The 12,891-nt window shown below is 35.3% G+C and overlaps 1 protein-coding gene across 33 annotated transcripts in view; it reads right to left on the reverse strand.

Annotated features, from left to right (window-relative positions):
• Positions 1-12,891, reverse strand: part of CREM (cAMP responsive element modulator) — a 70,187-nt gene that overhangs the window by 9,047 nt on the left and 48,249 nt on the right. For 15 of the 33 annotated variants that reach the window (XM_019741729.2, XM_074324685.1, XM_019741716.2 and 12 more), the window contains 2 exons: positions 4,298-4,333; positions 50-206 (listed from right to left, as the gene is read on the reverse strand). In XM_019741729.2, the coding sequence (XP_019597288.1) occupies positions 50-206; positions 4,298-4,333 (193 nt within the window). Of the gene's footprint in view, positions 1-49; positions 207-4,297; positions 4,334-8,415; positions 8,832-9,202; positions 9,500-12,891 lie in introns of those variants that run through there. The other 18 variants (XM_019741731.2, XM_019741723.2, XM_019741727.2 and 15 more) reach the window with 7 other exon arrangements.

Consider the following 12,891-nt stretch of genomic DNA (forward strand, 5'->3'; position numbering starts at 1 on the left):
ATAAGTAAATGGTTGCTGATTTCTAGTGATTTCTGGTGAACCATCTTACCTGTTTTTCATTAGCCTCAGCTCTCGTTTGCGTGTGGCTTCTTCTGCGAGTTGCTGGGGGCTGTGCAAACTTCCTGGTGAGGCAGCCATCACTACTCCCTGTGGCAAAGCAGTTGTAGGAGCTGGGATCTGATAAGTTGGCATGTCACCAGTGGCCGCTGAAATGAACAAAATATTACACGCTTACATAAACAATTTACAACTTGATATTTTATATAAAAGTGACCTGGAAATATGCCACAAGAGGTGATCTTGCTAATGTTTAAGATGATTGTTCTGAGCATTATAGAAATCTTAGGTCAAAAGATCTTCTTCAGCACTTGGAACAATGATATTCAGCATGCTCTACACATTTAAGGTAAAAAATGCCCTAATGTATTTTAGATAGGCTTTTATCAAAGGCTAAAGTAGACAGGCTTTTCCATTGAGAGTTCATTGAGCCTAAAATCAGTGGTGTGCTGATAAATGTTTAACAATCAGCTCTCTGGGGCAAAAAACCTGGAGCTGTAGCATCTGTCCATTCCCAAGGTGTAAATACTTTCACCATGGCCAATTTTGGGCTACCAATGGGACCTCAATGAATAACGTGGAGTTGAGAAGACATACGCACTATGTAGACACCATACAGATAAAATTGATGTAAATAACCTCAAGAGCATAGATAATTAGAAATAATGAATTTGAGCATTTATTAACATTATTTAAAATGTAACTTATTTGTTAAATATATATATTTAAAAATTTTAATAGCTATTCTAACAACCAGCTCACAAAAATCTGAAAAATTTAACAATCGGCTCTAGCAAAATCAGTGGGAGCTGGCTCTAGCAGACCACTGCAAAAATTTTAATTAAGCAGAACATCTCCATCCAGTTAAAGAGATCTTCCTATACCCTATGTCATACCTGTAACAGTCACCTAATGTCTTTCAGTGCAAGTTCTATACAGAAGATGACTGAGGTACTGGAAGGAAAATATCAGCTCACTGTATTTTTATTTAAAAGCAAAAAATAAAAAACAAAACAGCAAAGCTCACTTAAAACTAGTTTCTCTGGGAAATAATAATTTTTGTCTATTTTAGGTTTCTTGGGATAATACATTCCTAAGTTTTCATTTAAAAAATATTTTCTAATTATGTATAATCATAGTTAAATGACAGAATTCATAGCTATTTAGTAATCAGATTGAATACTAAAAGTCCTCAGAGTGTCCTAATTTATATTCAGAATGTGTGTATCTACTGCAATAAATAGCTTCCTAGGAAAGATAGGTGGATTTAAGTGATGAAACATGTTTCTATCACTGTTTCAACTTCGAGAACGTATGGTCCAGAGTTAATTTGATATTCTGATGACATATTACAAAATACACGCTCTCTCAAAACTGCAAGAAAATGGTTTTAAAAGTTATTAAATCCTATAAAAATTGAACCACATGCTAATCAAAATATGAAACATTGTTTCCAAATTTCATTAAAATGTATTATACCCCTTAAAGTAAGAACTGAAATTTTACTCAAAAGGGAGACAAAGACTTTTTTCACATAAATGGAATATTATCACTGAAAATAGCCAAGCAGTTTAAAAGATTAATCAAAACTTGATCTATGTGTTTATTTGGGGGTAAATGGCAGGTTTACACCCCCTAACCCAGGCTCAAGAATTAGGTGAGAGAACAAAATAAAAAGATGAATTTGGGGGAAGATCGCTTAAAGATTTTATAAGATTAATAAAAATAGCATTTATAAGATTGTACTACTTCTTCCTTCTATAATTTAAGAAACTATGGTGATAAGTAGTAACTGGTAAATGTAATGATTATCAACAAAATCACTATTAATAAACTTGGGAAAACCCTAAATTTGTTTTTGTGACTATTTAAAATATTATATACACAGATGTCTCGTTATATGTCATAGAAAATGTATAGCTTTGAAATATTTATCTTTTTTTTTTTTAATTTATTTTTTAAATTGGGGTGACAATTGTTAGTGAAATTACGTAGATTTCAGATGTACAATTCTGTATTACATCATCTATAAATCCCAGCTTTGAAGAATTTTAAAGTCAGTTGTAAACTGTTAATAAGGGTTTAAAAAATATTTTAATCATATTGTCAGAGGAGAGAGAGTGGAGCATAGAATTAATAGTTCTCTTTTCTCTTTACCCACATTCATGGAAGAAGGTTATGGGATAATAAAGGTTGAAATAATGGAACAGCTGGATGCTACACAGGCTTTCTAAAATTGGAACAATAGCCAGTGACGAAGGAGAAGTTTCTGTGTCATCATGCTGACATTTGCAGGCAGCGTGGAGGCAGCGTGGAGGGCTGTTCTTGCCAAACACTGCTCATAAATTAGTGCAATAAAATTAACAGAAGGGTCCAGAAGGGTCCATTATACTCTCTAGTTTTGTATACGTCTGCTTTTTTTCTGTACTTAAAGTTAGAGCAGGATGTTTCGGATACACAAAAGTTAGTTTAAGAATATGCATTTTTCTTTTCTTTTCTTTTTTTTTTTAAAGGCAGTAATATTTCACAAATGAAAAAGAAAGCTCATTTGAGATCTTGCTCCCTGGTATGTGCCATCAGTTTAGCACAAATAAGCTCATAGAAATTTTCTTTAAAAAAAAAGAAAGAAAAAGAAAGTTCATTTGTTGGTGTTAGAACCAGAAACGGTTCTAAATTTTTGCCTGTTTCCAAAAGCTGAAGCCACCATCAAAGGTCCAGATTTGGCCCCGTGAAGGAGAATGGCAATTCCAAAAGAAGCACTCCTAGAACATTCTAAGCAACAACTCAGAAAAAATATCACTTCAAGATGATAAGTTGGAAGGGATGATATATTTGGATGTATTAGTTCTCAAATGTTAGCTAACAAACTGGGTTTTATTATGATTTTTCAGACATACTATAGATTCATTTTATCTTCAATAAAAATCAGATTGTAGTTCATTATTAGTTCAAGCCAGAAGAATAAATGGGTATAAATTAGCAGGAATTAGTATAAATTTCTGCAATAGCCCAAAGAATCTATATGATGGTACACTTCTAATGGTCACTGAATAAATATCAATAGATAAATTCCACATATAAAAATATCTTATTAGTAAATATATTAAAAAGACATGGGCAAAGAAAAGCTTTTGTTTTAAGGAAATCCAAATGTCAAAAAGTTTTGTTTTTGAAACAAGTTATAAAAAAGTTTTTATATAAAAGTTAGCTTCAGTTTCCAACATTATGAATTCAGTGGTGATTGAAAGCAGATTAGATACCTAGGATCACAGTTCAACGAACCACCCTGCATTTTGATGGCATGTTCTTATCCCTGTACTATTACAGAAAGGCTAATTTCTGTTCCGTTTAACTACTAAAAGTGCCACAATTATTTTTTATTCTAGAATTTCATTGTATAAATTATTTTTCAAAATAAATGGGTCGTGAGTGGGGGCTTTAAACTCACAATTGAAGAAAGATACTACTGTTTCCCCAAAAATAAGACCTAGCCGAACAATCAGCTCTAATGTGTCTTTTGGAGCAAAAATTAATATAAGACCCCATCTTATATAATATTATAATATTATTATAACATAATATTATAGTAAAATAAGACCGAGTCTTGTATTAAATTTTGCTCCAAAAGACGCATTAGAGCTGATTGTCCGGCTAGGTCTTATTTTCGGGGAAACACAGCAATAAAAAAGATACACTAATTTTATTCTAAAGCAGCAAACTCTCTAGAGAGAATCTAGCACAGTATTGGCATAAAATGGGTGCTTGGTGAGTTTATTTGTGCACTATGAAGTAAATTTTGAACTTCTCAGGGTTTTACACAAATCCATTTGGAATGTTTTAAATAAGCAATCTTATTATTATAAGACAATTATTAGCTATTATTATAGCTCAAATTTTAACACTAAGACATGGTAAGCCCTAAAAGATGCTACACATTTATTCAAACTGGTCTTTCTTGATCAAAGGCAAGATCATTTCCTAAGTCTTCCCTTAGATACTAGTCATCTAACGTGGCATTTTAGAAGCAGAGGGGATCTGATTATAGTGTTTCCAACCATCTAACTCTTGCCACGAAAAAAATGTTTTAGGTTTGGTATCAAGTATTTCATGGGAAAAGAAAATTCATAGAACTCTTAATTCTGCTAATTAACTTCATACCTCTCTTGCGAGCTTTAAACATGACACAGAAGAAAAAGCATGGGATTTGGAGTCTGGGTTCTAGTCCAGCTCTGCCACTTACCAGCCATGTGACTTGGGGCAAGTTCAATTTCCTCATCTGTAAAATGGGGATACATTATCTCATTTAATACTCACAACAAACCCTGTAATGTATGTCAAAGTGTCTAGACAGTGCCTGGCATATGGTAGGCATTCAGCAAATGTTAGTTCCCTTCCTCTTCCCTTCCTTAAGTTCTGAAAGACAATGTTCCAAATTATGCTTATACTGTATATTAGTTAAAAGGCACATAACATCCATAAATATATTTTCCCCTGGAGTTTTCCTTCTAACATACCTGAGTAATAGAATGATTGAAATGTATGGCTCTTATTCCTTATTTTGTTTAAAAATATGCCTATTAAAAAAACTTCAAAAATTTATATTTTATTATACCGTTAGAGAATAAATTACTAAAAGATAACATTACAAAATATCCTTTTCAATGTATATAATCATTTAAAATAGAACCGGGAAGGTGGAGAATCACAAATAACCAAATGATACAATCTCATCAGACTGGTAATAAGAAAACGGAAAAACCCCACAATTCAAAGAGGTGTTTGTTTCTTCCTAACAAAGAAAGAAATAAGAAACCCAGACAAATGCCCATCTTGATAGTGTCCAAAATGAAACAGTTTATCAACACCCCCAAATGGTGGTTTTATTTGTTAGTTTGCTTATTTATTTATTTAGAGTGTTATAGTACTGAATACATTAACTGAACAAAAACATTTTTATATCTGGAGCTCCTACCTTCATGTCATTTCACTACGTGTCACTAGTCCCAAATACCTCAGTATAACTCAGATAACCTAAGTATAGTAAATACCTAAGTATAACAGACATAATTTTGAAGTCATACTTAGAGCGAGGAGCTCCAGGAAGCTACTGAGACCTTCACTTTTCTGTTTTGGTGCTCTCCCTCCCTAGCACCGCACCAGCGCTCCTAATGCCCAAATCAGGCATGTGTCTCACACTGTCAAAAACTTTCCCTCTTCCATTGCTCCACTTTTCCCAGGAAAATTAAATCCTACATAAATATGATAATTTAAGTACTGAAGATTTCAAATTTGTTACAACTACTGTAACACATAGAATTAAGTCATCAAATAGTTTTGAAGTTACACAAAAGGGACCTTCTGAATTGTTTATTAAGTAAAAAATCTTAAGCGTAACAAGTCTGTAAAAAGAGCAATTATGAATATTGAAATTTAAAGTTCTATAGAATAGCAAACATACGTTATATTGTCCTATGATAGTAATAATATTCTAGAAAAAAAATCCATTTTGGTAACAATGCTGCTAACTTTATTTCGTATGTTTTATAAGCAGTGTGTAGTATGTTACTATAACTCATCGAACATTAGCATGAGCTTCAATGTCAGGTGAATTTTGAGAAGCAATGTAATATGGTGTGAACCGAACGAGGTAAGGAGTCTGAAGAGCCATACTGGATCACCTCTTGCTAGCTTTGTAAGCTTGGCAGAATCATTTGCCCTGATCCATATTCAGTTATATGCAAAATGAATGTAATAATATCTGCCTTGAGTTCATCAGGGATAATGAGTGGCAAGTGCCTGTCCTTGTGGGTATTTAAACGTGGTTTCCTCAGCGAGGCCTACCCTGATCCTTTAACCTATATTACCTGCATCCTGTGAGTCTCTTACAATTAGTAGTTTCTTTGATGGCACTCACCACATTTATATTTATACATATTTGTAACATTACATGCTTTTTTATTTTAAAGTTTACATAAATAAAAAGTATTTTATTAGGCAATATATTCATATAGGCAAATAAAACTGGGGAAAGTGAAACAATTATCCCAAATTATATTTCATTAAAAATTTTTTAAAAGTAGTGGGAAAATAGCATAATGGCAACTTCATACAGATTTGGAGTTTTAGTGAAGCTTAAGGTACATAAATGATTCCCATATTTTCACTTCAACATGATTAGAACTTGCTTTGTTATCAACTTCAAGAAGCTATTATACCTGATCCAAACTATCCTTTATGTGAATATTTCCAACATAACCCTTTTCCTAGCCTCCTTTCACAAGGTTGAAATGTATCCTTATTCTTACACATCAAATATTAACTAAGATACTATTTTCCAAATCTGAATAAGTTGGAATGTTTGTTTTGAATAATTCAGATACCCAGGCTGAATACAACTTACTAGAGTTTTTTAAACTCAGAGGCTAAAAGATAGAGTTAGACTCCTAACAATCAGCTTATGAATAAAGTAAAAAATGATTTCTAATAAAAATTTAAACTATTAATATATCCAACAGAATCAGTAATATAATTCTATAAACTATAAATATTCATTTTTTCACATTCAATTCCATGATCCTATCAGTAAATGCTTCTAAAATATTTTCCAAGCCATTTATTATTGTTAGCAGCCTGATTTTTCAAACGATAAGCTGTGGACCATTGGTGGGTCATAAAGTCAATTTCATGGGTAAGGAACAGAATTTTAAAACAAGAAATAGAAAATCTGAGTACATTACATACACTAAGAATAAGTATTATTTTTGAAACTGGTTTTATCATAAATGTAGAGTGCACACACACAGGTCTACTATATCATGATGTAAAACATGGGTCACGGTCAAAAAGTATTCAAGTCAATGATCTATATCAACACACCTCAAAAAAAAAAAAAGAAAAAGAAAATATCTTTTCCATTTTCAAATAGAATTGATTCTGTGAAAACTGACCAGATTTCCTAAAACAATGATTTCCAAAGGCACAATGAGGTCTTGTGAAAAAGTTTGACTTTTTTTTTTTTCCCAAAAAAAAGGCACAGCTCACAGTGGCTCATGTGAGGATAGAACTCGCAACCTTGGTGTTATTAGCACCACGCTCTAACTAACTGAGCTAACCCGCCACTCCAAATGTTTGGCATTTTTAAGTTTTAGCATTTAGAAAGCTTTAAATTGAAAAGGGTAAATCATATATAAGCATTATGGACAAAACTGTGAAAAAACCCTCTTCAAGGATGGTATTTTCATTCTGTAAACATAAATATATAAAAGTATTCATTTATAAGCAATGGTTAAAAAAATGTATGCAAAATTTTACCTTACACATCCATCTTTAATATATTCTGAGTATTTTCAAATCATTTTATTTTTTGGTTAAGATTCTCTCTCATGCTTAGACAAGTCAAATGGTGAATTGGAATTAAAGGCTCAGTAAAGAAAGATATAAACCAAATAATAATTTTTAGAAAATAAATAGAGGGTGCCAAAAAAATGTATACACATTTTAGAAAGGAAAAAACTATATTAAAATTATGCTGATGGTAACCACTTTGAGCACCTCTTGTAATTGCAGAAGTCAAACGCGACTTGTATCCATCTTTTGTTATCGGTATATATTATTACAATTTTAATACAGTTTTTCCTTTCTTAAAATGGGTATCTATTTTTTTGGCACCCTCTGTATATGCACAAAAATGCCTTTTGGTTCTAAGAATCATTTGACATGCAGTATTTGAGATTCTTTACGTCCATCTATATCTTATAATAAATTCGTCATTTGAGAGCTTCTGCAATCTATATCGTCACTAAAACTTCACAAAACTTCTTTGAGAAAAACAATAGCTCCTCAAGGCAATTTTAAAAACAATTTAATACAGGTGTTACTTGCTCAAGATAAAGTAATGTTCCTATCTAGGAAGAGGAACTACGGAGGAGACCCACTAACTGAAGAGGTAAATTGTGGGCAAGTTGTTTACAATCATCCATTCTTCATGAATTCAACTACAAATCAGTACTGCGTTAGAAATAAGACACCAATCAATAAACAAAAAGTTGCAACCACATAAGGGGCATTAGCGACTAAATCAAAACTACTACCTGTAACTAAGAAAGCCAAACCACAGAATTACGCATTACAGGTTAAAGTAACAGGGCTGGGGGTCGATTTTTAGACAAGCGCTTCCATGACTGAGCACTAGAGGGCGCTGTGAGTGGAAGATCTCGCAGAACGACCCGGGTGAGGGCGCCCGGACCCCTGAGCCCCCTCTCCCCACAGGGGCCGGCCTCAGATGGGTGCAGCCTACCCATGCAGGCTCTGGGGATCTGCCCACACATGCGGTACCAGCCTCCTAAAGCAGATACTTACCTGCAGAGAAACGTTAAAGTGAGGCTTACAAGTCAAGCTACTACTCAGTCCAAGAGCGATCTTGGAGACAGAGGCAAGCCCGGAGCTAGTTAACAAACCTCAAGCTGTCAGCAGCGCTTGACAAAGCGGAAAGGATCTGACTCAATCACAGCCTGACTCGGGGCTGACGTCAATGTGCAGCCTGCTTGGAGTTTAACTTTTCCACTTCCCTGCCGAACCACGATTCCAGGAAATGCAATGACGTCAGCCCTTTGAACTCCATTAGAGAGGAACAGACCATTTTAGACACACAAGCGAAGAAACAAGTAGGCAAACAAACATCCCAACATGCTGGTCTGCTTTGGAGCTAGCTACGTTTGTATACAGAGATAAAATCGGAAGCTTAATTTATTTTTTACAACTTGAATGGTATGTATGTTTAACTTGTAGCTGCACTGGATATGCAACAGGTTGCAGATGAAGTAACAGCTTATTTTGGTAGAGCAGGGGAGACAGAGAGGGAGGGAGGGGGCGGGGGAGGGGGGAAGAGAGAGGGAGAGAGAGAGAGTAAATGAATTACTGCTTTGATCCAGTAAGCAATATAATAACTGAGCAAAGAAGCAATTACACCAAGATGCCTTAACAAAGCGTGCTGAATATATAATATATATGTATATATATATATTTAAAACGTATTACTCCTCAGCTACTAGAAAATACTTTTTGAAATACTCAGAGGTCCGTAAATAATTTTTCTAAATTTCAAAAATAATTTTGCGGAATTTAAATCCCTCTCTACAGTTCTTACCTGTTTCATCTCCAGTTACAGCCATGATGGACTTCTGCATACAAAACTGCCTTGTTTCCCCTCTCACAGGTCAACATAAAATGTTCCAACTAGCAAGCATGTGCAGTTATGATAAGTGGCAGTACTGACATCACAATGACATCACTAGCCTATCACTGCCATCAATTTGCTTTGTCACAGACCAGCTCACTGAAACCAAAGCCCTATAAAAACCCTTCCTGTAATAAACCATCGAATGCTCCTGTTTTTCATTTTTACATAAAAATCTGTTGAGACAGACGCTGGCAAAAAAAAAAAGTTTCATTTTGCATTAAAAGTTACCTGCTTGTTTCTTATGGGGCTACTTTATTATTCTTCTGTCCAGGTTTTTAGGTAAACAAAGTGGGTATAAGCCCTACAGATTTTTCATTAACTCAGGGGAGAAAAAAATACTTGGAGACTTAAAAAATAAATAACTGACAATCAGCCCAGACAGATGCTCTCATAGACACTTCTAAATTCACCAAATAAGAAATACCCAGTCACCTGTGCTCATTTAACACATTTCTATCTGCTATACCATAAAATCCAACTATTCCTAAGGTGACACAGAATTTGCTAATTTCACTTAAAGGGAGTAAATACTGCAATTTTAAAAATTCACTGTGCCAAATGTAGCAAGTATTGTATAGCACTCTTCCATGAATATAAGATTGAACCATATGAACTTGCTGATACTTGACCTTTTTTGGCCCACAAAAATAGCAATTTCATGTGGCTCGATCTAATAGATTCTTTCACTAAATTAAAATCCCTAGAAAAGAATTTCGTGATTTTTAAATATTCATAAATAAATCACAATTACTATTTGTAAATGTTAAAAAGTATGTCCAATTTTATTTGGATGACTAATGAAGGTTCAGCACATGCAGAGCTGGATCACTAGGGAAATTTAACAATTGCAAAGTTAGACAAAATAATGGCACGTGTTCAACAGCATAGATAGCATTGCAGACCACAGCCTGGAGAAAAGATGATTTGCATCTCTACTGCGTGAAAGTGACATGTCACCGTGACCTTTTTATCAGTGGGTTGTACAAAGCCCAGTCCCTTGTATGATTAGAACTCAAGCTGACCTTAGGTCAATGAAACGCACCTTCTAGGCAGGGACAACTTTACACTTAGATGCTTAGGAGGTGACACATCCAAGAGTATCTGTTTCTATAATAGTCATTCTCCAGAGCACATGAACTGAAGACATCTTGCTAATGAGTAAGAAAGTCTGGGATCACCCGAGACATGAACCCCTCAGAGACTACATGAAACTCTTTCATCCCAGCCACACCTAAGGGTCTGGATCAAAGAGTACTAGTCAGTTTTATTTCAAATTTCAGAAAGTTCAAATTGATTTTATTCTCAATATTTCTTTAAATTGGCACTCATGTGCTCAATAAATATTAATGTTAAAAAAAGGGCAGAGGAAGGAAAGAGGGTGGTTGGTTGTTTGACTACTGCTATTAGTAAAGTTTTAATAAATTCCTTGTATCAGATAAACTCAGTTCATCAGCACACAGAATTACTAACATTTTCACAAAGGAGGAGTATTTCACTTTCATTCAGTAAATGGTTATTGAACATTTGTCATATGCCAGAGACTATGCAAGGACTAAGGACCCCTGTCCAAACAGAAGTTACCATCTAGGCAGGATACCGAGTCACAATATGGTGACATGTACTCTGAAAGGCGCAGTGGGAACTCACAGGAGGTGACCTAGGCCAGATGTGGAGGTCACAGGAGGCTTCCTGGGGAAGTGCTATCCAAGGTGAAAGCTGAACAATGCTATGACTGGGGAACGTGTTCCTGTCAGAGCAGCTGTGTGGGAAGGCCCGGGAGAGGAGAGAGGGCATGACATGTCACAGGTCATGAAAGACATCCAGCATTAGATGGAGAAGTTGAGAGAGGGAGGAGGGTAGTAATGGAAGCAAGGCATAGGTTAAGCAGAGATTTGGGCCATGTTAAGGATTTGGACTATCAAACAAGTAGTAAGCATTCTTTGAAGGGTTTTGAGCAGGAGGTCGACCTGATTAGATGTGAATTTTAGAAATACCACCTTGAACTGCAGAATCGAGAGTATAATGGAGAAAGGGAAATGTTGGAGGCAGAGACTTTTGTTTTCAAAAAATGTTAGCTCCCAGAATCGTTGGGAGGGATGAAGAAAGAGAGCCTCGCTGAACTTTCAGGAACAATTCCCAAAAAAACCTGGCCAAGAAGGGAGCTGTTGCGTCTGGCAGGGTTAGGAAAATCAGGACACTGCTCCACAGCTCCCAGCTCCAGGCCAGCCACCTGGCAGACCAGACAGAGCCTGCTGTAAGAATCCAGGTCAGAGGAGAGAGCAGCCAGAACTGGGATTATTATGACAGTGAGGGTGGAGAGGAGTGAAGAGACCGGTGATTTAGCTAGGAGGAAGAATGGATGGAGAAGCGGGGGCCAGCGAGGCATGATACCCAGGTTTCTGGACTGAAGCGATAGGATGCACAATATCCATTACCGAAATAGGGTAAACAAAAGGAGACCTGGGGTGGGGGAAATGGACGTGGAGTTCTGGATTTAAGGAGTCCAAGATATGTGAGGGATATCTAAGTAGCCAGTTGGAGTCAGGGGCATAGTCACAGTGAATTGAAGTCATGGACAGGGTGAGTTCATCCAGGGACAGTACCAAGTCAGACGGAAGAAGGCCCAGGATGCAATCCTGAGAAATACACTAACACTCATAGAAATTGCTGCAAACTTTCAACGGGATGACAGGGTGGAAGGTGGATAGACAGTAATACAGGTATACCCACTGACCTGCAATGTTAACACAGAACTAGAACTCCGGGTCATCATTATTTAAAAAAAAAAAAAAAAAGAAGAAGAAAAGGAAAGGAAAAGAAGAGACAAGGAGGAAAAAAAGGAAGAAGAAAGATGGGAAGGGAAGAAACAAAACATATGATTTGCATTTGATGTAAACATTCAAATAGTATCACAGATTCACAGGGAATCAGCATACTATTAGAAGTAACTATAGTTTAGCAAGGTTAATAGATAAAAAGTAAATTTTTAAAGAAATCAATTAAAATTTCTCTACACAAGCAACAACAGAAAGGTATTCAAAATAGCAACAAAAACCATAAAGCATTTAGGAACTAACTGAACAAAGAATATGAAAGACCCTATGGAGAAAATTGGAAAATGTTAATAGAAGTTAAAATAAGTTCTAAATAAATAAGACATTCTATGCTTTGGAATAGGTCAATTTAAAATTATAAGGATGTCAGTCTTCCCTAACCCTTACACACTGTGGGTGGGAATGTAAATTAGTGTAGCCACTATCGAAAACATTATGGAGGTTGCTCAAAAAATTAAAAATAGAACTACTGTATAACCCAGCAATTCCACTTCCGGGTATTTATCAAAAAGAAATGAAAACACAAACTCAAAAAGATATCTGTGCCCACATGTTCACTGCAGCCATTATTTACAATAGCCAAGATATGGAAACAGCCTAAGTGTCCACCAACGGATGAATGGATAAAGAAATTATGGTACATAAATACAATGGAATATTACTGAGCTATAAAATAAAAGGAAATCTTGCCATTAATGACAACATGGATCTTGAAGGCATTATACTAAATGAAATAAGTCAGACAAAGAAAGACAAATACCA

This window comes from Rhinolophus sinicus, linkage group LG02 (assembly GCF_036562045.2).
Source record: "Rhinolophus sinicus isolate RSC01 linkage group LG02, ASM3656204v1, whole genome shotgun sequence".
Classification (NCBI taxonomy): Eukaryota; Metazoa; Chordata; class Mammalia; order Chiroptera; family Rhinolophidae; genus Rhinolophus; species Rhinolophus sinicus.